The 23,828-nt window shown below is 41.4% G+C and overlaps 2 protein-coding genes across 5 annotated transcripts; one reads left to right on the top strand and one right to left on the bottom strand.

The window, feature by feature from the left end:
* The first annotated feature begins 20 nt into the window (after positions 1-20).
* LOC100692305 (stathmin-4) lies at positions 21-6,826 on the top strand. Of its 4 annotated transcripts, none has more exons than XM_005447804.4 (7): positions 21-157; positions 1,864-1,934; positions 2,016-2,111; positions 2,659-2,870; positions 3,860-4,024; positions 4,137-4,154; positions 5,314-6,826. In XM_005447804.4, exons 2-7 carry the CDS (start codon positions 1,922-1,924, stop codon positions 5,320-5,322), a joined length of 513 nt encoding a protein of 170 aa, XP_005447861.2. In that variant the 5' UTR covers positions 21-157; positions 1,864-1,921; the 3' UTR covers positions 5,323-6,826. The 4 variants fall into 4 exon arrangements, with proteins under 4 accessions (XP_005447861.2, XP_019217063.1, XP_005447859.2 ...); XM_019361518.2 differs by lacking the exon at positions 21-157 and adding an exon at positions 206-1,577; XM_005447802.4 differs by lacking the exon at positions 21-157 and adding an exon at positions 1,592-1,760 and having other exon boundaries at positions 2,662-2,870.
* Positions 6,827-6,943: 117 nt separating this feature from the next.
* Positions 6,944-8,909, bottom strand: LOC100694013 (interleukin-17F-like). The gene is made up of 3 exons (XM_003437597.5): positions 8,552-8,909; positions 7,788-7,978; positions 6,944-7,690 (listed from the first exon to the last, which is right to left on the bottom strand). The coding sequence occupies exons 1-3, from the start codon at positions 8,582-8,584 to the stop codon at positions 7,447-7,449; spliced, it is 468 nt and encodes a 155-aa protein (XP_003437645.1). The 5' UTR covers positions 8,585-8,909; the 3' UTR covers positions 6,944-7,446.
* Positions 8,910-23,828: the final 14,919 nt, after the last annotated feature.

Here is a 23,828-nt window from a genome sequence, read left to right as displayed (position 1 = left end):
GCACTGCTGGACCAATCGCAGCCCAGCATCCCTGCCGGCCAATCAGAGGGTTGGTGGGTGATGTCATGTATCGGGCTGCTGTGTGGTGGTGCTGATGCTGCTGAGCTGCAGATCTTCAGTGTGAACTGAGAAGAGCTGGAGCGAGCATCGCTGCAGGGTGAGTGACAGATCCACTCATTCACCTCCACACTGATTATTTTTATTATTTTTTTTTTTTATTTTCTGCAGCTCAGAGCAGAAAGATGAGGCGATAAAAGCAGATTTCTCTGATGTGACTCGGTTTCTTTGTTCATGCATTTGTTCCTCTGCAGTTTCTCTTCATCTCTTCCTTCTGTCTCGCTCTCGTGCATCCTCTCCTGCGTCTTTTCTCTCCATTTTTCTTCTTTAGTTTTTGTTTCATTCGGTTTGCTGTTTGAGCTCAGCTCCTTCGTCTCAGCAGAAGGCGATGCGCTTTCTGGCAACAATGACATCATCGCTGAGAGCATGCACACACACACACACTCACAGATGCACACAGTGACACACACACCCAAAGTTAGGACATTGTGTTTGCGTTTGTATTTAAATTTTGCAACAAATTCACATTTTTAATCAGTTTCTGCAGAAAAAAGCAAATGTAAACATAAATATGCCTCCTCATTTACAAAGTAGAGATTTGCTGCTTTTCTCCATTTACTCTCTGGATCTTTGTGCCTTCTGATGTTTAGAATTAGAAATGCAGTTTGTGGAGATAAATGTTGGTATTTTCTTCATTTTCTGGGCTGCAGACATGAAATGATCAAATGCAAATAGCTTAAAAGATGAACTTGTATTGAAAGATGAATCTTAAGCAGGCGTGCATAATAGATGGAGTTGACTTTGAAATTCAAATGATTTTCATGCAGTTTGTAATTTGCTGCAGTGACTGTGTGACATCGTGTTCACCAGGCTTTCAGAACAGATCAGAGTTTTTCTGCAGGAAAAAGTTCAAATAAGCATCATGATCAGGTTCATCTGCTTTTCTGCAGATGAACCTGAATATTTCGCTTCTGTTAGAGAATGCAGGAATGAAATAATCAGTGGAAATAGTTCTATAAATGATGTTTCTGCCCTAAATCATGAGTTTTCTTTTCTGGCTCTGCTGACTGTTTGTGCAGCAGCTGCAGAGTTCAGATAACATTGTGTTTGCTGTGGTTTCATAACAGATGCAGCACTTTTCTGCAGACAAAACTGCAAATACAACAATAATCTGTTTCTTCAGAGAAGATCTGCTTTTAAATCTTTACATTTTTTAGAACTAATGAGGTCAGTGTCAATCTGAGACACTGCAGACATGAAGCGATCCGTAGAATCTCTCTGTAAAGCCTTACGTGGAAGAAAGTGATGATGTTCCTGCACATGTGATCTGAATGATCTCTGATGAGGAAACACCAGAAAAGCTGCTGAGTTTTTGTTTCTGGGGCACACTGAGGGTTTCTCTCTGCAGCGGCGGCTTCGCTTCGGAGGCCGAAGCCTGAGCGGCTCCTCGTGTCTCTGCTGCTGATTCATTCGTCACACTGAGAGGATTATTTTAAGCTCCCGGAGCAAATCAGTGGCAGGTGTCGAATCTTCTCCTGTGAATGACTCATACGAGCCAAGAAAAGCTGCATCGTGAGCAAAAGCTGACCTTTAAATCGAATCGATGGCAGAGATATTCTTAGTGTGTGAACCAGAGAGAGCAAAATGACACTGAATCACAGTTTCACTGGAGAAAAGCAGATGAGCGAGCTGCAGATGAAACAGTAAAAGCAAAGATGCGGCTCGTGCAGGTTTTGATGATTGTGTTGCTGCCTGAGAGGCGTCGTTGTTCATCTGCTTCCACTTATTAGATGTGTCTCTCTGCAGGAACAGACTCTACCTCACCACAGTGTCTTTGACTGAGAACAGCAGCAGCAGCAGCAGGATGACTCTCGCAGGTAAAGGACTTTTCTTTTTGCTTTTATCTCTCAGTCCTGTCTGCGGCTTTTCTTTATATCTTTTCCCTCTGAACGTTCCAGCTTACAGGGAGAAGATGCGAGACCTCCCCCTGGTGTCTCTCTTCTGCTCCTGCATCCTTCCCGAGCCCAGAGAGCCGGCAGCCGACAAGAAGGAAGGTCAGCAGCACAAAGTCACCTTTGTCCCACAGGACAGGAAGTAATGGTGTCCTGCTAAAAACAGTCAAAATGTCTGCAGTGAAAAAGGACTACAGATTCAGGCTGTCTATAAGCTACAGCAGGAAAGACAATGCTGAGGCTGCTTTTTGTTGGTCATACCAGTAAATGAAACCAGAGAATTAAATTAAATGTAAAGAACACAAAATATTTGCCCAAAAAGCTGCAGGCTGAACCTTTCCAGGCTGAGCTCTCTCTGAATGGAAACACTTTTATATTCAGTGTTGAATAAATCATCAAATTTTGAGATGTACACTTTAATAACCAGCCCATTAATGATTCATAAAAATCTAAATCTCATGCACTGGGAGCTCTGGTCAGAGCACCTGTGAAAACCGATGTTTTAAAAGTTGCAGAGCTAAATCCGTCCGTGTCCGAGGAAGATGTACAAAACAGTAGTTTAACGTAAATCCCAACAGTGAAGTCAGCCAAATGAAGCCATAATAACCGCGGCTTATCTTCATCTCACCGCCTCATCCTCTCTCTGCAGCAGCAGGCGTGGTGGATTTGAACCTCTGCAACATCCGGGACATGGAGGTGATTGAACTGAGCAAGCGAGCGAGTGGCCAGGCCTTCGAGGTCATCCTGAAGCCACCCACCTTCGACGGCGCCCCTGAGCTCAGGGCCACAACACCGCCTCGCCAGAAACCATCGCTGGCGGAGATCCAGAAGAAACTGGATGCTGCTCAGGAAAGGAGGAAGGTGTGTGTGTGTGTGTGTGTGTGTGTGTGTGTGTGTCAAAGTAGCAGGTGAAAAGTGTTTAAGGTCATAAATTTGATGTCTCATTTAAAAACATTTAAATATTTTTAATGCACGTAACATTAATTTATTAATGTTTAACAGTTTTTCTCGTATTGCCTCTTGAGCTGACGTTTTGGACAAATTAAAATGTTGACCTGATTTGGTCACACTGGGATGAACAGAGTTAGTACAGTTCAAGCTAAGGAGAACAAACGTACCCGAAATGCACAATTTATGGAAATTCTCCAACGAGTTTAAGAGAAATGTCAATAAAAACAGAGATGTGAGGCTCATAGTGTCAGTAGTCAGACAGATTCATCCTCAGGTCACCACGAATATCTGTGCAGGTTTAAATAGAATAGAATAGAATAGAATTCAACTTTATTGTCATTGCACATGTCACAGGTACAGGGCAACGAAATGCAGTTTGCATCCATCCAGAAGTGCTTTAGCCGTGATATAGATATATTAGAATATATATTAGCAATAATATAGATATGAAAGTATATTACAGAAATGGGTCTATTATGGTATGTTATAATGTACACGGTATGAAGTATGTTATGAATATTCTATAACTATAAGTATGTACAGGCTATGAACAGGATATAAATATGAAATAAAAAAACTATACAGAAATATGAGATATACAGTTATACAGAAATGTGAACTATGCAAGTTATAAACAGTTGTAGGATTAAAAATTATCATATGTACAGAATGATTATTGCAGTCCATCCAGTAGATGTGAGATGTTACTACAAAAAATTAGGGGCCCTAAAATCGAACTCTGAGGAACGCCGCAAGTTCTTTCAAAGTGTTCTACGTGTCTGTTCAGACAAATACATTTCAAGATATTTGAGAAAGGGACATCATCGCGATCACTGCTAACCTGACATCAGTGTAAAGAGACGAAACGCAGTAACAATCCTCCCTCTGACTCGCTCTAGTGTCAGGAGGCGGAGCTGCTGAAGCACCTGGCCGAGAGGAGGGAGCACGAGCGGGAAGTTGCTCAGAAAGCTTTGGCCAAAGAGTGTCAGGAGCATCGCGCCACCGCTGACAAGGAGCAGCGGCAGATGCACCTGAACGCCTCACAGGAGAGGCTCCACGAGGAGGTGAGGACCACAGTTTTACACTGCGAGATGTTACCTTCATCTACTGAAAATAAAATCTGAACTCTGGAAATAAATCACTAAAAGGAGCCTGGTTTCTGTTTGTGTCTTTCAGGACAAGCACAGTGTGGAGGTGAGCACAGGCTGAAAAAAGAGGGAATCTGGGTAGAAACTGTGAGACAAAATGTTTTGATTTTAATGTCTGTTGCTTCTTTTGGGAGAAAACTCTTAATGAGGCTACGCACACACAACTACAGAAACACTAGAGACTCAAATAACACAGTTTACAGTAGCAAACATGCAGCCAAGTTACTGACAGTTCACGTTTATAATAAGCTACCAAAACTGCAGCAAGGTGATAAGAAATTCTCTTAAAAGATGGAAAAACATAACCACGATTAGTCTGAATAAAAACTCTAACAAGGCAAAGTGGGTCCAAGTCAAAACATCAAAGTCAAGACTCAAAGATAGAAGTCTGAAAACAACTCGTCGACTTGAGACTAGTTGAGACTAGTGGGTAACAGTGTAACGCTGTGATCCAATTTTAACCTTATAACAGCCGCCTGAATAAGAGAGACAAGCTTAAAGGAACTTTTGGGGGGGTTCTGATAGCATAGAGTTAGCGATGAGTTACCTTGCCTTAAGGCGACTGCTGTTGTGATTTGATGTTATAGAAATAAAATTGAATTAAAATTGAATAGTTGTTGGATCTCTGATGGATCTCTGAGGAACGCCAGAACAACTTTCAGACAGGTTTCTCATTGTGATTGTTAGACCTGCTGTCTTTGACAGGAGGAAATCAAAATGACCAACCACAGTGAGATTGTGTCATTTCATCTCTTAACATCCACCAGGTCACCGATGACCCGTGCAGCGTTTGGGTTGGGTTCTGTTGCCTTGTCCAGTTATTTTGGCATGAAAGCTTTTCAATGTGGCGTTTCCAGACTGTTCTAAATACAAAATGAGTGTTTGGACAGTAACCAAAGTCAAAGCCTACCCTTAGATTCACATGTCACAGGTTACCTGGAGGATGTGAAGAGGAGAGAGCAAAACTGCAAAGACAAAATAATTACAACTTGCAGATATAAAGCAGATTCACTTTTACTGGATCAAAGGGTTGTAGACTAAACCAGAAAAAGGTGCCAGAGGTACAGAAATGTGTTTAGCGAGAGCCTGTAGCTCATATCCCTGCAGGTTTTAAGCTTTTTAATATCTTCACCTCCTCCTCGTTTAAATGTGAGTGTTTGTGGACGTCTCTGTGGTAACAACAACCTCCTGTTCTCCACTCCCAGGTGTCTTGATGGCCTGATCACAACACAAGCTGAACCTTATTTGGAAGCCATTTTGGAGGGCTGATGAGCTGATATTTGATGTGCCGGGATGCTGGCGCTACTCCAGCTCAGAGACTGACAGGAAGTAGCTCTGAAAAGAGTGAGAGAAGAAGACGATGAGGGGGGCGGAAGGGAAGACCGACTGCACAACACCTCCTCTGTACAACCAGGACTCTCTTTAACAAGACGAACTCTTTATAACGAGACGGACGCTCAGATTCAGTCGTCATTAGATGGTTTGAAGGGGTTTTACTGTGCTTTGTTTCCATGCCAACGGTGCCAATGTGCTCGTGTGTGTGAATGTGTGTGCCTATCAACCAAACATGAATTGGGCCTAACATGAACCCGATGCATCCCCTACGACTGAAAGGAAACCTTCCTCTCGGACTTTGAACATCAAAATTAATTGCCTGGAATTACCGCTGCTCTCAATCAAACAGCTCCATCTGCTGGATCGTTTAAATCATTGCATGCGGCTCTTTAGAGACATCTAGTGGCATCTGTAGCTATAAAATAAGCTTCGAGCAGATTGTTTTTGTCTTTTAGGATCAGAGTCAAGATCACTGAAAGTGAGTCCAAGACGAGTTAGTGTTTCTGGGGTCAATTTAAGACAAACATCAGTAAAAATAGAGCTGAACTTAGTTGTAGAGGTGAGATTACCATCAATGAAATCACTGCTACACAGGAAATCAAACCACACCCTAAAATCACCAAACCAAAACAGCGCTGGCCTCCAGGGCAGCTCGTTTCACCCGTTCTTTTCATACTTTTATAGGCAGAAGTTCTAGGCGCTGTGCAGAGGTGGAGACATCACACCTTTGCTGTTTCACAGATGATGTGGTTTGGATCGCTAGATTCTGTTGTGGTGACGAGAGAGAGCTGAGCGTCGAGGCGAAGCCGTCAGTCAATCCACGCTCCTACCCTCACCGATGGCCCCGAGTGGAGGGTGGTGACCGAAAGAGATGAGGGGGTGAGGACCTCAGAGTAGACTCCTTCACCCCAAAAAGAGTCAGTTGAGGTGGTTGAGCATCTGGCCAGGACGCCTTATGGGCATTTCCTAGATGACCTGTTTCCTCCTGGGCGTCTCCTACAGGGAGGAGACGGTCTGCATGTTTGGAAACACCTCAGTGTCCCCCCAGAAGAGCCGGAGCTAGCCGGGAAGAGTGAGCGCAACCAAAAGACAAATCTGAACCGAAGCGCAGGTTTTCCTGTTTCAGACGCTGCCTTTAGGTTTGTTTCCCATCAGTTATGCATCTCTTTGTCTTTCCTGTGTGAAATGGATGCGACACAATGCTTCTGAGACATCAGTGATGTTTGCTGCACCCTGCTGCATCGAATGAGTGACTGGACTGATGTGTGTACAGTGTTTACAGCTGCTTCTCACTGCAACATCATGTAGGATTATGATATGATTATGATAATGTACAGAAATCACATTATATTTTAAATTCAACAATAAAACAGTCACACTTTACTACTTTGTTCAGGTTTTTTATTGAGTCAGATTCTGGATTATAAATACATTAAGATTCAATAAATATCTACCGAAGAGCACAAAATACTTAAATAAAACAAAATTAAATTACTTTAAACCATAAATAACAGAAAGAATATGAAATAAATCTCTGCTTTTAAATCTCAGCTACAGTGTGCGTTTGGTTGTGTAGTTTCTCCCATTTTCTATTTCTGGAGTAAATGTGAGCTGTTTAATAATAATAATAACAGTAATGATAATAATAATAATAATCGCTGGAAATATACATAAAACAAAACGATGGCAGGTTTAACGCTAAGCAGCATTTCACTAAGTCACTGAGATGAAACAGCAGACTGAAGTCAGTCTGTCGGTCATCAGCTCGTCATTCATTTAAATAAACGTACTCTGACAGCTTTAAATTATATTTAAATTAGATATTATTAGATTTTTGTCGCTTTTGTCGGATTTTCTTATTTACATGCAGGTAATTCTGTATTTTACATGTATGGACCCCAATTTCATGTTGGATGAGAAAATCATTTCTCATGAAATCCTCGATGGATTCGTTTTCTCTCGACATTCCCGGTCTTCCGTACACGAGCCTGTTTTGCTGCTCCTCACTGCTGGATTCGGACCACAGGCTTGACACAGGTGCAGCCCACTGAGATGAGGCGGGACTCCAGGCGGTAGTGGTAGTCTGCCGACCCTTCTGGCCTGATGCGCCGCAGCAGCAGCACCTGGTGCATGATGGGTCTGGACTCCAGGTTCCGGTCCTCCTGGCCCTGTGAGTTCAGGCAGCCTTGCAGCAGGCAGTGAGCCTCCGACAGGAAGGGAGGGAACAGAGTGTCGTCGGTGGTGACGCTGAGGATGGAGAGAGAGAAGGGACAAAAACAAAAGATGATTAAAAGCGCCGTGTAAGCTCTGTGATTAAAGGGCCATGCCACAGTTTGTCACTCACTTGTATGTCCACGGCGAGATGGAGGCGTTGTTCAGCAGCCTGGTGTGTCTGTGGGTGGCCAGAGTTTTGGCGTCCAGCTGCAGGGAGACTGTTTCTAGCGTGGCACCATGCTTGTGTGTCCTTCCTGTTTTCGGCATGGCCGCAGCCTCTGTGATCATCATCATCATCATTATTGCCACGACACAGGCGGCCTGAGGAAGAGAAGCCACAAAACCTTTTTTTAAAAACTTTTTTTTCAGATAACGTCATTGTAATAATCTTTTTCTCAGTTTTCTACGAGATACTGCAAGAAAAAATTTCACAAATCAGGGTTATCTATAGATGACACTTTATATTATAAGATAAAGAGCCTGCAATATCAGCGATAAAACCCCAGTGACCGGAGACTGTGGTGAGGAAGAACGTCATTTTAGCAGGAAGAGGCATCTGGCAGTAACGGAGAATTATTTTATTTCATAAAATCAACATATGCTTGTAAAACTTGTTCTTATGATGAAATAACAGAGGACCTCCAGACAATGTTGGTTTTTTTAAGTAAATAAAATGTAAAAAAAGCAAAAATTAAAGGACCCGTTGTTGTTGTTTGAGGAACTGTTGAATTACATAAGTGCCGAATGGAAGTTTCTTGTGTTAATTTATCAGTAACCCCCTGGGATTGCAAACAATAATCATGATAAACCATTTCAACATTTGCAAGTTGTATAGCTATGTAATCATTTAAATTGGGGCTTCCATAAACATTTTAGTGGCGAGCGTTTTCTTACCGTCACTTTGGAGGAGTTTGTCGCTGAAAACATGCTGCCAGGCTTCTCTTTTCGTTCTTCGGTCGGATGTCCTGGTTGTTTCGTTTTTGGGGTTTTTTTCAGGTTGAGAAGTTGTTGGGTTTTTTTTTTAAACCCTGGGGCTCTGTGGGTTGAAGGCTCCTCGGGCTCTGCTGGAGGTTCGGGCTCTGCTGGAGGTTCGGGCTCTGCTGGCTCTTGTCAGAAACCTGAACGTCAGGTTGTGCCTTTGTCTTCCTTCTTGTTTCGTGGTGTTCTGTGTGATTGCAACTCGGAGCTGCTCTCATTTTTATGGTGAATGACACCTCCTCTCATGATGTCACTTTCTTTCTTGGTCCCTCTCTCCCTCTTCTTTGATCTTCATCTGTAAACCACACAGAATGCATGACGAGGCCCGAACGTCGACCCACTTTCACGTTCAATCTCGAGGTTAAAGTTTTTGGCACACAAAGAAAATTTGCTGCAGATTTTTTTAGGTCAGCTCATCCTCTGGCGTCTCAGGTCTTTACCTTAGCACACAATATGATAATTCTTCATAAAATTAAAGCAAGCAAGCAATTTATTTATATAGCACTTTCAGATCAGCCCCCAGCTGAACACAAAGTGCTGTACACTTGACATGCCAAAATGATACATTAAACATGTTAAAAAAAATAAGAAAAATAATAATATAAAATAAATAAAATATATATATAAAAATGATTATTAAAAGGACATTAAAATAAATAAAATTAGCACAAATAGCAAAGACAATAATAAAATAGTATAAAAAATGATGATGAGAATTACATTTAAAACAATAAAATCAGCACATTAGATCAAAACAATAAAATCAATAAAATCAGGGTCAGACTGTGTCATGTGCCAAGGAGTAAAAATGGGTTTTAAGACGCGTTTTAAAAGTGGACAGTGAAGGGGCCTCTCTAATGTGCTGGGGCAGATTGTTCCACAGATTAGGAGCAGCAATAGAGAAGGCCCTGTCCCCTCTGAGCTTCCTCTTGGACCTGGGTACCTCCAGGAGCAGCTTGTCAGCTGACCTGAGAGACCTGGGGGGTGAGTAAGGATGCAGAAGCTCAGAGAGGTAAGTTGGGGCAAGACTGTTTAAACATTTAAACACAAACATGAGGATTTTAAAATGAACTCTAAGATATACAGGCAGCCAATGGAGTGAAGCCAGGGTGGGAGTTATGTGCTCTCTTTTACGAGTTTTGGTTGAAAGTCGTGCAGCAGAATTCTGGACCAGCTGCAGACGAGAGAGAAGATGCTGACTAACTCCACAATATAGTGCATTACAGTAATCTAGACGACATGAAATAAAAGCATGGATTACCGTTTCAAGATGCGGCCTGGATAAAAAGCGCATCTGTCTAAACGTTTCGAGACATCTGAACTTTCGGTGCTCTGTGCTAAAGGCCTGAATCGCCCACACAGTTCTCTACACCACAAGTATTTAATGTAGTAAATAATCCTTTATTATTTACAGTGAAAGAGCCCAAAGCAACACGTCTTACTGTCTAAATACTGTATATGTACATTCAGTGGCATTATTCCTCCTGATATGTCGTCAGCATCTGATTCCTTCAGTAAATATTTTACATTTATCTCTAAACTGAGTTTCAGATCTTCCATCTGCAGTCGGCTTATCAGCCATCATCTGCGGTCGCCAATCTTTACTATCAAAGAGCCCAGAAAGATCTTCATTTCATGTTTTATATAATGCGGTAACAAGGAAAATTCAGCCCTTCAACAATCCTTATCATGATTGTAGATAATGTTATCACACGTGACTCCTTTGTAGTGGCTTTTTTCGATTATTTGGTACTTTACATTTGTATATTTGTTACAATACGCCGTCTGTGTTGTGTTTGTGAGATCATGGAGCTAAATGTACCGAGAATCTTCTTGCTTTCATTATCAACAAAAAAAGCACCTTTAACACTTTGCAGGCCAGTATGAGTCCTACTCGTGTTTATGCAAAGGAATCAAATTAAAATAATGAGTAAAAGGATCAAAGTCTCGAGCTGCAGTTTGAGACTTCACAGCCTGTTTTATACAGAAATACCAGCTTGTTTTAGTTTTTGCTCTTCATTTTCATTTAATTGTCAGTTTTCAAAACTGTGTCATGTTGTGTCAGCAATCTGAGTTCATAAAGAACCTGAAGATGATTCCTTTCTGTGTTCCTTGAGGCCTAACGTCAGGATCTGCAGATCTTCTAAGCTGCTAGTTTCCTCCAAACTCCAAAGGTTTGTTTCTGCCGCAGCACCCAGTGTGGTCTTCTGCTGCTACAAGATTAACATGTTGTGCTTTCAGAGACCCTCCTATGCATGTCTCAGTTGTAATGAGTTATCTGAGTTACTGTTGCCTTCCCATTAGCTCAAAGCGGGTGGAGATTCTCCTCTGGCATCAACAAGTATGTTCAATCAGAGAACTGCTGCTCGCTGGATATTTCCCTTTTTTTGGAACACTCTCTGCAAATTGTAGAGAAGATTGTGACGAAAATTCCAGCAGTTTCTTAAATACTCAGAACATAAACAAAAGAGAAGTGGACATAGAGCAGAACCCTGTGGAACACCATTTTTAATGTCTCGAAAGGCTGATTTTTAAATATTAACAAGAAAAGCGAAACTTTGAAGGATTTAATTGGAAATTTCAGTTTAGAAAGCTCAACATGTCGTGTCTTTGTTTCTTTAAACCAAACGTATCAAATCAGCTTTAACAAGCGAGAAGTGGTTAATTGTTAAATCTGAGAGTTAATCCAGTCTGACACACTTTGTTACATCACAGCCTCCATAATGTTCCATGCAGTATGACTGATGCAACTAAAGACACTTGTTAACAGTCCAGTGTGACATCACTTCATCCTGAGACCCCGTGAATCAGTCTTCCCGCCTCACCTCCGCCGGAGTTTTGAGATGTGTGTTTTGTTGCGTTGCCAGAGCTGCAGCATCAGCCATGATCGCAGGATGCGAGCGCGCTTCAATCTCTGACCTGATTTGCAGTCGTGTTGTGACTCAGGCTGGTCTAAAGTGCAGTATCATCACTGTTTTCTTCTGTTTTCTTGCAGCCTACAGTACCTGACCTGGTTTGATTGAAAGCTTGATGCTTATCAGTAATTTTCTGCTTTCTGCATCACTTCACAGCCTCGGGATGCTCATTATCATCTTAACTTTGTTCTACATCTGTCAATGAAATGTTCACACGCCATTTAAGGTAAGAAAAGGGTCACCGCATTCGAAACTCGTATTTAAAAGTCAACCTCACACCTCTTTCGTTTTTATTTTACCCGGAAAATGTAATTACTGTAAAAGAACATGGCTAGAATAAATAAAAATATCACAACATGAATAAAATTAAAAAATTAAGCTATAAACTACATGCAACTTATCTCCTTATTCCTGTGGGGGAGGTGCTCTTTGTAATATTTACAGCTGATCCTGGAAAACGGAAAGCACACTGTGGGCCAAATATATAATGTACATACATGCATCAGTTTATCTGAAGGCGCATGCCTGTCATGCATGGTTTGGTCCACGTAGAGCCTCCAGTCCCCCCCCCCACAGAAGCTGTTTCACAGGCATAAACATTATATCTCGAAAGCTGTGCAGGAAGTTTCATGAAAAAGATCTCAGCATAGATAGCATAGGTCACCTGCACGATGCAGACTAACGTTTGCGATCCGTCACTTTTGGATTTGGCCTGAATCAGAGAAACTTGTGCTCTGGCTTCATATTTCAGCTGTTGCATGGATTCAAACTTATAGCAGAAATAACTCTCATGCTAATGAAGTGCACCGGTGTCTCTTCGCACTCATCAAAGGCGTAGGCGACGCAGCCTCCATCTGCTCTGCAACTGTCTGCCTTCAATATCAACTTTCCATGACCAAACAACACGTAGGACGGCCAAAATTCATTAGGACCCTAAAGCGACTTCTGTGGGTCGGCTTTAAATCACATTTAAATCCGTTTTGACACGTCACATCTTTTCTGCCACTGCGGTCTCCGGGTCGAGCGCCTCGTATGGAAACGTGTGATAAACAACTATTTACACATCAATTAGCATCAGTCCCCTCTTTCCTTTCAACTTTCATGTGTATGTGTTGAGCAGCATAGTATAGCAGCCCACTAGGTTGGAGCTGGGTTTATGCTCATCACTACTGAGCCAAGTTACTTTTCTCAAATGAAGTGGAGTTCAGAGCATCCAATGACATCACGTTTCACCGTGTTAGATTTCACAAAAACATGTAAATATTTCCACAGGCAACAATTTTTTTTTCCCTCTTCATGATTTCTGCCACAGAAAATATTCAATTGATTGAGCTGATCTGTGTGAGTTAGCCTGGAGGTTTCTTCCTGTTAAAAGGGAGTTCTTCATCCCCACACTCACCAAGTGCTGCTAATATGGGACACTGGATTCTAAAATTTTACAATCTTCATTAGGGCTTCACAACTCCTTGAATTTTAATCTCGAACAAGATTTTGGCTTTTCACGAATAAATGAACATGACTGAGTGATAGTGAAATGCTGCAGAACTCAAAGCAAAAAGCAAACCGGGTGCTCCCTCCATCAGCACCGGACTGCATGCCTAATGAGCCAGTCCAGCTTATTGTGGTCTTGGTCAGTTTACTCAGTGTTTTTGAATTTTTTACTCTTTCATGTTTCATTTATTGAAATATTCAGTGTTTCTGTTTTTTCAAGTATTTTTTCCCCTCTTCGTGTATTTAGTCTGGGTCTTGGTCCTGAGTGGTTCTGGCGTTTAATTCCTCTTTCAGTGTTGTGTTAAGTCTCCTGTATGAAGTTCATGCCTGTGTGTTTGTGTTCTTAATTATCTCATGTCCTGCTTTGAAAGTTAGCGTTCCTCATATTTTGCTTTTAGCTTTGCTTTCATTGTCTCGTCTTCTGTGATTTAGTTCAGCTATGCCTTTTTCTCTCCAGCTGTCTCCACTTCCCCAAACTGCCTTCCTGTCCATATATTCAATTCACTTCAATCTAATTCAATTTTATTCATAACCAAAATCACAACAATAATATTGTAAGATAAAGACCCTACAATAATACAGAGAACCCCCAACAATTAGACAGCTCCCTACAAGCAAGCACTGTGGCAACAGTGAGAAGGAAAAACTCCCTTTTAACAGGAAGAAACCTCCGGCAGAACCAGGCTCGGGAGGGGCGGGGCCATCTGCCGTGATAAGTTGGGGTGAGGGGAGGAAGACAGGACAAAGACCGGCTGTGGAAAAGAGACATTAATAATAACTCATAATTAAATGCAGAGAGGTGTATAAACACAATATATAGTCGCTGCCTCCACTCATGCTTTGTCAGAGTGTCTGTTCACCTTGTTTCAGTGGTTTCCAGCCCAGGCTTCAGCTTTAGGACCGGGTTTGTTTTCTGTTTGAACCTCACGTTTCACCTTTTTGGATTTTTGTAACAGTCAATAAATGGCTCACTTTAAGTTGATCTCTGGCTTTGGTCCTCATCTCCACACGTACAACGAAGTGCTACACTAAAAGACAAATCTACAAAAAATGCAAGTAATCCAGAGGAAGGTGAAGAGCTTCTCCCTCAAAGTGGATCAGCCATCATCTAGAAATACTTTCAATTTAGGTCAACTCATTTTAACCCCAGGGAAACAGAGAGGATCTCACACCTGTCAAGGATTTTACAGTGAATTTTATTTGCATCCACCTTTTTCTACAAAGATTAAGTAACAGCAAGAACAATGTAAAGGTTGAAGATGTGCAGTTTATGCTTTTTAATTTTCTTCAGTGAGACGGAGTGAATTCATGTGAACAATGACGAGCAAATTTTATTTTGCTGCAAAAATAAGTTCATTAATCTTTATTATGATAGTAGAGAGAGGACAGGGAGGTTGAGAGAGAGCAGGGGCAAGCACGCAGTGAACAACTGGATTCACAGCCGGGCCTGAACAACATCCAGGTCAACCCAGTGAGAGCTCAGTTTATTAACCTGAGTTTGCCATGTATGCACTTTTTTTTCATTTAAATATTTCGTAAGCATAATACGGTGATATTTTGATTCTTAGGCTGTTTCCACAAACTGTTTACCTCCCACTCTCACCAAAAGCAAGAAGAAATTAAAAATTGGGTCACAGTAATTCAGAAGTTTCAGCACAAAGAATCAGGTAGGTGTTTGAGTTTTCGATGGACGTGATCCTCGCAGTGTGGCGTGTCGAGAGCTGTGCTGCTGCGGTGACTGGAAACAAAGGCAGAGTAGTGACGAGAGGGGGGGGTTTCTGAGCTAACCAGAGCCTCTGCTGTGGTTTGGGGAACCACAGAGTTTCTGACATCCAGGAATGTTTTATTCATTCAGAACTGCCTCTTAAGGTTCCCATTCATTCATGGCTCATTCATTCCCTCTTTCCCTGCCTGGAAATTAAGCTTATGATCTCTACAATGTGTCTTTATTTTTTGTCAGATTAGAACCTGAAATAACACACAAAACTTTAAACTGAGTTTTCCAAAAGTATATTTATCTTTCCCTGTAATATTTCTGTTGACCTTTTACATAAAATAAAACGGATATAAAACATATTTGAGGAGCTAAAACTGATTTGATTAAGTCTGCCTCACGGCTGAATTCAGTTTTACTGTATTAGTATTTTGTTTTAAGGCATTGCTTGTAAATGTGAAACTGTTCTTTATTATATTGCATACAGCAATATTAGATATTAAATTTTACTATTATGGGTTACATGCTATAAAAAGTGAAACAACAAGTTAAAGCACAAAGCCCTGTTTCTATGACAACAACTAACACCTAATGACCTAAGGAAGATGAAGATGAAGCTGTTGACATCAATGAATTCAACTTCCGTCTCTATGCAGAAGGTATTTGTTGTCAGATGGAGGCAGTGTCCAAATAATGTGGTACGGCAGGTCTGTGGGCTGATCCTCCATTTCCTGTTGTTGGCCCATCAGCCAGCTGCAGACAAGAGCGAAATTAGAACATCTGAAAGAAAATCAAGTTTTAAAAACATAAAAAGTGTGATTTGCAGCCACCGTCTGTGATTTCCATGCTGTTTTTTAATCCTTGATGTTTCTTCGCACTTCTCCCGTTCCTGGAAAACGCCACTGTTGCTCCCTTCCCAGGCTGCTGGGTTTTTGGAGGAGTGCATGGTTGGTTCCATTTACATAGGAAAGCTAGCTAACGAGATAGCTAAAGCTAGGCTTTAAGTTCTGTGTACGTGAGAGACACTACAAGGTCTGAAAATACCTCCCAGTTTTGCTGGGATGACATTTACAAATCTGAGCCTGTTACTGTTAATATTTGGATGAAAAAATAAACTTGTATGCAGACGATGCAGCACTTTTAAATGTTCCTGTGACCCCTCGGTTACTTCCAATGACTGCTTTGAGGAAAGAGAGGCCAGTTTATCTGCATTTATCCTCCAGTAGTTTACAACAGCTCGTTGAGATTAAGAACAAGAAAAAAAAACTATCTGAGGTCTCGATCACTGGTTTCGTTTTACTGCAGCCTTAGATTTTAGTACAAGTATAAAACTGCATAGATTCTATTTTTTGATATAAAATGATTGCGTCTTAAGCTCTACTTTTTCAATCTGTACAGATCTTGTGCCACGTATTGTAATAAATGACAATAGTAAAATGCGGGTTATAACATTTTTAATAGACATAAAAAATTGTATGGCTGGTGTCTCTTTTCCCTGAAAATAAGAGTTTCTAACATTTTCACTGTTACATCACTCCCTTCCACTGAGCCTTTACAGGATGAAGTAACTTTGTAACTTTGTTTCTGGCCGTGGAGGCCAAAGACGGTCCTCTCCTTTAGCGCCACCCTCAGGTCAGACATTTTTATCTCACTAAAGATAATGCTACAGCTAAGGCATCTCCTCGTATCCATCACATTTGCAGGTGTCACTGGTGAGGCTGCACAGGTTACCTTGAAACTTGATCAACAGTTCCTGGGCTGTGTGAAAACTCTTGACAGCCCTGCCAGTAACCAGCAGTGGTTCAATACTTAGTGATTTATCAGATAAATCCTCATTTTGTCGGGTTTCCTGTGTCAAACCAGGTCAAAGGAAATATGCTGACAGCTCTGATAGAAATTCTCTCAGCTCAAACCTCAGGGTAGACCACAGACGAAGCTACACCAAACAGCTCCGCTGTGATGTCACTGCAGGGGGCGGAGCCACGGCAGGAGCTTCTGTGAGAACCTAATATGGAAAAAGGAAACATACTCACAATACTGAAACATGGGGGCTAACTGAACTATGAATGCATTCAAACCTGCAGCTCTTTCCATGCTAGACACAGATGAAATGCATTGTTCTGATTGGCTGATGACACACATGCAGCTGTTTCTGCTCATTGTTTCTTACTGGTGGATTTTCTTTATTTGACAGTTTAAGAATATGTCACTGTTTTCATTAGATTGGGATCCATTAATATGTAAGATGTTCCCTCATTTGTTTTCTGAATGAAACATTAAATTAAACTCCACCATACAACATTTTCACACCTCCTCTGAATTAATAATCATATCTATCTAATACTCTCTTGTTCATGTAAATGGAGAGTCCTCGTCATATTTTTATATTTATTTCCCCATACCTCTACACAATCAGTTAGATACAATACAGTATCTAGAGAGAATTATAATCTAGAACCTGTTCAATTTTGTTTATGATTGAGAGGTTAACTGAAGTGATAAGAGCTTTTGGACACTTCAGTTTTTATTGTCAAGTATCTATCCTAACAATTTAGTCTCCTTTACTATTTCAATTTGTTCATTTTCTACTTGTATTTGTATCCCATCATTCACTTTGTACTCACCAAATATCATTGCTTTTGTTTTACTGAGATTTAGTGATTTTTTATTATTATCCATCCATTTTTTAACTGTCTTAATTCATTATTAACATTATTAATATGTTCCTCATAATTATTCCCAGAAAAAAAACATTAGTATCATCAGCAAATAATATTAAGTTTGATCATTTAGAAACCTTGAAAATGTCATTTATATATATGTGTATATATATATATATTAAATAGACTGGGACCCAATACTGATCCTTGGGGGACTCCATCACTCAAAAAAACGAAATTGGTGGTTGTTACATTTACAAAAGTCTAACTTGTAATTTGTGCAAAATAATTTCATGTTTCTATGATGAACGTAATTAAATCATGTAAGATCTGAATGAAATTCAACAGCTTAATTTGTTCTTGTTGCGATAACATGAAACAATCCTGTCAGAGTGGTTAGTTGACTGGACTCACGAAATTCACAAGATCACACGAGATTTCAAAGCACAGGAAAATCACTGGAGTTAGAAGAAGCAGAAAAGCATATGCACAACACATGTATGCTGTTGCTATTTATTGTGGTTTAACCTGTCAAGGACAAAAAAATTTAAAGAAAATTCTGCATCAAGCCTTGTAATCATAACTTTCCTACCTTTGTGAGGTCTGTTGCCTCACAGCATGAAGGTCCTTGGTTCAAGTCCACAGTCCAATTAGTTTGCAGTGGGTTCTCTCTGGGTACTCTGGTTTCCTCCCACAGTTAAAAGTCATGCAGTTATTAGGGCTAGGTTAACTGGTGATTCTAAATTACCCATAAGTGTGAGTGCAACTTGTTTGTTGTCTCTATGTGATAGACTGGCAACCTGTCCAGGATGTGTACCTTCCCTCTTACCCTGTCACATCTGGGATAGGCGCCAGAACCCTGATAAAGATAAGAGGATGGATGGAGAGGAAGTTGTTGTAAATTCAGTAAAACTTTGTTAACCGTACTCCAGACTTTGTTGAACATTTTGTAATATGAAGATAACATGTAGTATTTAAGTGACCAAATAGTACTGGGGTAAAAAGTTTTTTAATCGTTTTGGAATATAGTGAGAAAATTACAATATTCCAAGAGCTCAACTTACTTCATCTAAACATGTTTAATCACATTTTATCAACACAAAATGCACTTTTATTGAATATGAATAAGTTGTGTTGATTTAACTCAGTTGTTTAAGTTGCTGCCAAAGTGACTTAAACAATACTTTTTTCAGTGTACCCAATTCTCCAAACTTCATAAACTGCTGTGTTCTAGATAAAGGTGTTTATTCGCTTCCTTAAATGGACTACTGTAATTCATTATTATCAGGATGTCCTAAAAACTCCCTGAAAAGCCTTCAGTTAATCCAAAATGCTGCAGCAAGAGTCCTGACAGGGACTAGAAAGAGAGAGCAGATTTCTCCTGTTTTGGCTTCCCTTCATTGGCTTCCTGTTAAATCCAGAATTCAAAATCCTGCTCCTCACATACAAGGTCTTAAATAATCAGGCCCCATCTTATCTTAATGACCTTGTAGTACCATATCACCCTATTAGAGCACTTCGCTCTCACACTGCAGGCCTACTTGTTGTTCCTAGAGTATTTAAAAGTAGAATGGGAGGCAGAGCCTTTGCACTGTAAAACTGTCTGTTTTGATAAAGCTTTTTCTTAGAGCTGAATCTCCATTAGTTATGTTGCAACAGAGTGTTTCTTATCCAATCCTGTGTTCCTACTTCCCTCATTAGATTTGTGGAAGTGTGGATTTGGCACGCTACTTTAAAGCTGGAAAAAAGCAATTCAACAAAAGCTCCTGTTTGACATTCATGGGAAAATATTTGACTATTTTGCACAGGTGATTTCTCTCAAAGCACTCTCAACCGACTGTACAGTTGTGGCAGATGTTACCTGGTTGAAGTTGGTTGAATTTGCAGCCAAAATGGTAGCACTGAGGATTAAAATACCACAGCATGATAATGATGTCATGGGTGCAAACCTCCCACGTTGCTTTGATGGTTGCAGCCTAGAAGGAGTTAGTGTCAGCAGGTGTCTGAGGTGAAAGTGGCACCATCACAAAGCTGCTTTTAACAATCACTCCCCCAAACCTCAAACCGAAAAAGGTCACTGTGCCCTTCGGCCGAATTCTACTGACATACTTCTGTGCCACCAAGTAAAATGAAGTCATACAGTTTAACACCCACACTCGCAGTAAGGCAGTGCAGCAACAGCGATGCTAACAATTCAGCTACTGTGCATCTGCAGGCATGAAGGTAACTGGACAGCTGACAGCTACTGACATCCACCAAATGACTTTAGAGCAGCTGGACAGCCATGGGTGCAAAGCATGGTCTGAGCTGAGAAAGCCGAGTTTTCATTTATGCTGAGATCCTTGACTTCAGATAATATCTCTCTAGCTTTGCACGCCGTGCTGTCTAAGACCCTGTTTGCACTGTGCATTTCTCTCAGTGCACTGCTGGCTGTAATCATCAGTTACTGATGTGGTTTAAAGGTGACTCCTTATATCAGGGTTTCTGCTACAGTGGCCCACCGGTTCTGTCCAAATATTTCTTCCTGTTAAAAGGGAGTTTTTCCTTCCCACTGTAGCCAAGTGACTTCTTATAGGAGGTCATATGTTAGAGTCGTCTACTAAATCACAAGGCTGGTGGTTTGATCCTTCAGTGCTCCAGTCTGCATGCCAAAGTGTCCTTGAGCAAGATACTTAGCCCCGGGGTGCTACCGCTACGTCATCAGATTGAAATCCAATCAAAATGCAAGAGAAAGTGATGCATTTCCTCTGATTTATTTTGATTCGAGCAATAACACAGAGTATTGGCAAAAAATTACTAAAGCTACCCAGCCATACACAAAGAGTTAAGGTCAGTATGTGACCACTGGAACACAATTCAATACAAGCACAGGAAATTTAGGTCTGAGTGAAGAGTAATATCGCAAACTAACCACCTCCTATTACCAGTGTTAATACACTTTTATATACAGAATAATATAATATACAGTAGTTACAAGATGGACTTGATGTTTAATCCATTGTGACCCTGAATGAGTCACTGAGGCCATGAAAGAGTTTGCAGAGGGTGGTTTTCCCATAGACCTCTATAGAACTATTCACAAGCACAGCTAATGCCCCCTGGTGGCCATTAGAAGAAATGCAAGTTTATGGGACTTCCATATTTCCTTCACGTTTCAGAGCCTGATGCAACATCCATCTTTAATATTGTGTTTTAATAACAAGGGGTGCTGTCTGTATACAGTTTGCAGTTACAGTCAGAGACTCCAGCAACAGCTGGATTTACAGCCACAACCCCAGCCACACTCCTGGCTAAAGAAACAGGCCAACCTGGCATCTCAGGCCTCTGTAACAAAACGCTGTTACGACCCAGGGTTTCCTAATCCAGCCGTAAGCACGTTCGATGGGTGTTGCCATCACGCAAAGACAGCATCAGACCAAACAGAGCTGCTGTCAGGAGAACGGCCTGTTTTTATTTTATCTTATTTTTATTATTGCAAACAAATTTCAGAAAAATACCATGAGTTTAAAAACATAGTAGAGGCCCAAAGCATCACAGCTGCTGCAGACACAGTGCATATTACCTGCCAGGGGATTCCCCCCCTCTGATCTACGTGTTCCTCCCTCACCCCCAGTAGGGATAAAAATGGACACCCCCATCCCCAAATTTTTATCTTTGAAACAGATCAAACTGTTTTCCATCTCTGAGCTCTTCTCTAACTGTTCTGTAATGTGCGCCCTCCTTCTGCCCCCTAACTAAGCAACTTAGGACTCAGCAGCTCACTGTGCAGCTGGATATTAGACTTCCTGAGCAACAGAGCCCAGAACATCAGGATGGGAGCGCAGACCTCCTCCACCCTCATTCTGAATGTAGGCGTCCCACAGGGGTGTGTCCTCAGTCCCCTCTTATACTCACTTTTCACCCATGACTGTTCTCCAATCCACACCAGTAACACCATTATAAAATTTGCTGATGACACCACCTTCATAGGACTGATTGACAACAACAATGATTCAGCCTACAGAGAGGAGGTTCAGCATCTGAAGCAATGGTGTGACGACAACCTGCATCTGAACACAGCCAAGACCAAGGAGATGGTAATCGACTTCAGAAGAACAAAGCGATCTGAGCACTCTACCCTCTACATTGATGGGGAGGAGGTAGAACGGGTAGAAAGCTTCAAGTTCCTCGGGGTCCACACCTCGACCGACCTTACCTAATCCACAAACATTTCCCACCAGGTAGGAAATGCATAAGAAAGGCTGTACTGTAAGGCTGCATCAAGCCCAATTACCCCAAAGCCTGCTAATTAACTTTTACCGCTCCACCATTGAGAGCCTTCTGACTTACTGCTGCACACTCTGGTTCAACTGCTGCACCGCGGAGGACAAGAGGAAACTGCAGCGGGTGGTGAGGGCAGCAGAGCGGGCAATCGGCACTTCACTAACCCCCCTCAGAGACATCTATACTGGCAGACTTCAGCACAAAGCCAGCATCATCATCAAAGACCCCTCCCAACCCAGACACTCACTTTTTCCCCCCTTCCCTAAACGCTGCAGGTCCATCAGGTCAAAGACAAACAGACTCAATAGAAGTTTCTAACCACAGGCTGTCAAACAAGCCCCACCTCCACCCTGACTGAAGGTTCATTGTGCTGTTAACATTTATGGACTCTGAATTGAACTGTATTTTTTTTTTACAGGAGCAACCAACATTCCTACCACTTCATAATCAATACCACGATCACATCCCACCTTACTGCACCTGCAGATATATTTATATATTTTGTTTCTGTATATAACTTGTGCGTTTCCTTTTGTGTAGATACTTATGTTATTGTGCATTACATACATTCAAGATATCCAGCGTCCACGGTATCCTTCCCCACATCTTCGCAGGGGTGGAGTGGATTTCCAGAATCTTCACCCTCTACGTCGATCATCCGAGCCGGCGGTGAATACCACGTTAGCTAAACTGGCCCTGGTTAACGCCAGGTCGTTGGCTAACAACACCTTCATCCTGAATGACTTTTTCACCACTCGTAATTTGGACTTTCTCCTGGTGACTGAAATGTGGCTCAACTGCTACTACCTCAATTCACCCCGAATCACAGGCCGGGGCGGAGGATTAGCCACTGTTTATAAAAACTGTCATCAGTTAACAGCAGACGCCTATGGCAGCTTTGAACTGCAGTTATTTGAAATTTGTTTGTCTACTCCGGTGCGGGGGATTTTTACATTGACGTTTGCTGCCCAAACACTCCGCTGGCCAATGACTTTTTAAGAGTTTTTTTTAGATTTGAGACTCTCAGAGAATCCTCAAATTACCAGAAAGCAGTTAAAGCAGCAAAAACAAAGTATTTTTCTAAGATTGTGTCCAATAATCATCATAAACCTCGTATTTTATTTGGCATTATAAATTCAGTTCTTAACCCACCCACTATCGATCCCCATACAGTAGTGAATATAACATGCGAAAATCTTCTGAAATTCTTCGTTAACAAAATTGTAGACATGAGATCCCACATTATTCTTCCTACTATTGACCCATCTATTCACTCTCCGACTTTTGGCGTTTTTGATCATTTGGAGCCAGCGTCCTTTTCATTATCTTTTCATTACCTTCAAAATGTTCCTTGGATATCATTCCACCTAGATTGCTGAAAGATGTGTTTGACACTGTTGGTATACAGTGTTGGGGAGTAACGGAATACATGTAGCGCCGTTATGTATTTAAAATACAAAATATGAGTAACTGTATTCCGTTACAGTTACCGTTTTAAAAGGTGGTATTCAGAATACAGTTACTTTGTTGAAATGAATGGATTACACGGCGGTATTTTCCTGTTTCATAAGGCTTGGGTGGAAACCCAAACAAAACACGCATTAAGAGGCTCTCATATCTGTGTCTCGCGGCCCATGTCACCTCTACTTGCGGCCCACATAATGACGTGAAGAAATATTTTTAAAAATTATTCACAAAAATGATTTAATATGAAGGCAATAGGCAGAGTGTTACAGGCATAGCCCTAAAGAATGTAGCCTCATGGGCAGTGTAGTCCGTGCTGCAGGGAGAATGGACTGCCATACCCGTTATGTGTCTGTAAGCGAGGGAGGGAGAAAAAGAGTCGAAAAGTAAGTGATGTCATCGACCAGAAACGGGAGACGGAAGCATGTAAATACAGTGGAACCCCGACTTATGAATACCCCATTTAACGAAAAATTCGAGTTATGAAGGCACTTAACGGCAATAATTCTGCCCGTGTTACGGCAAAATGGCCGCGTAACGAAATCCGCTGGCTCTGATTGGCTGAGCCCACAATGCCCAGAATGCCCACAATGCCTTCCGAATCATGTGACAACCCCTTGGCTTTCGTACTTGCGCTTCGCTGTTCCACTTGAATGACGTATTGTTGTTGCAGTTAGCAATTAGCC

This window comes from Oreochromis niloticus, linkage group LG1 (genome assembly GCF_001858045.2).
Source record: "Oreochromis niloticus isolate F11D_XX linkage group LG1, O_niloticus_UMD_NMBU, whole genome shotgun sequence".
In the NCBI taxonomy this organism is placed as follows: domain Eukaryota; kingdom Metazoa; phylum Chordata; class Actinopteri; order Cichliformes; family Cichlidae; genus Oreochromis; species Oreochromis niloticus.
The sequence above is the reverse complement of the archived record's forward strand: the minus strand, read 5'-3'. Positions and strand labels throughout refer to the sequence as shown.

What these genes read in the sequence shown, in the direction of transcription:
- LOC100692305 (XM_005447803.4), top strand. Translation starts at nt 1,702, where the DNA reads ATGACACTGAATCACAGTTTCACTGGAGAAAAGCAGATGAGCGAGCTG. An exon ending in AGCGAGCTGCAGATGAAACA is followed by an intron (nt 1,761 to 1,863) that starts GTAAAAGCAAAG and finishes GTCTCTCTGCAG; the next exon opens with GAACAGACTCTACCTCACCA. An exon ending in CAGCAGGATGACTCTCGCAG is followed by an intron (nt 1,935 to 2,015) that starts GTAAAGGACTTT and finishes TGAACGTTCCAG; the next exon opens with CTTACAGGGAGAAGATGCGA.
- LOC100694013 (XM_003437597.5), bottom strand. Translation starts at nt 8,584, where the DNA reads ATGTTTTCAGCGACAAACTCCTCCAAAGTGACG. An exon ending in CAAACTCCTCCAAAGTGACG is followed by an intron (nt 7,979 to 8,551) that starts GTAAGAAAACGC and finishes TCTCTTCCTCAG; the next exon opens with GCCGCCTGTGTCGTGGCAAT. An exon ending in ATCTCGCCGTGGACATACAA is followed by an intron (nt 7,691 to 7,787) that starts GTGAGTGACAAA and finishes CTCCATCCTCAG; the next exon opens with CGTCACCACCGACGACACTC.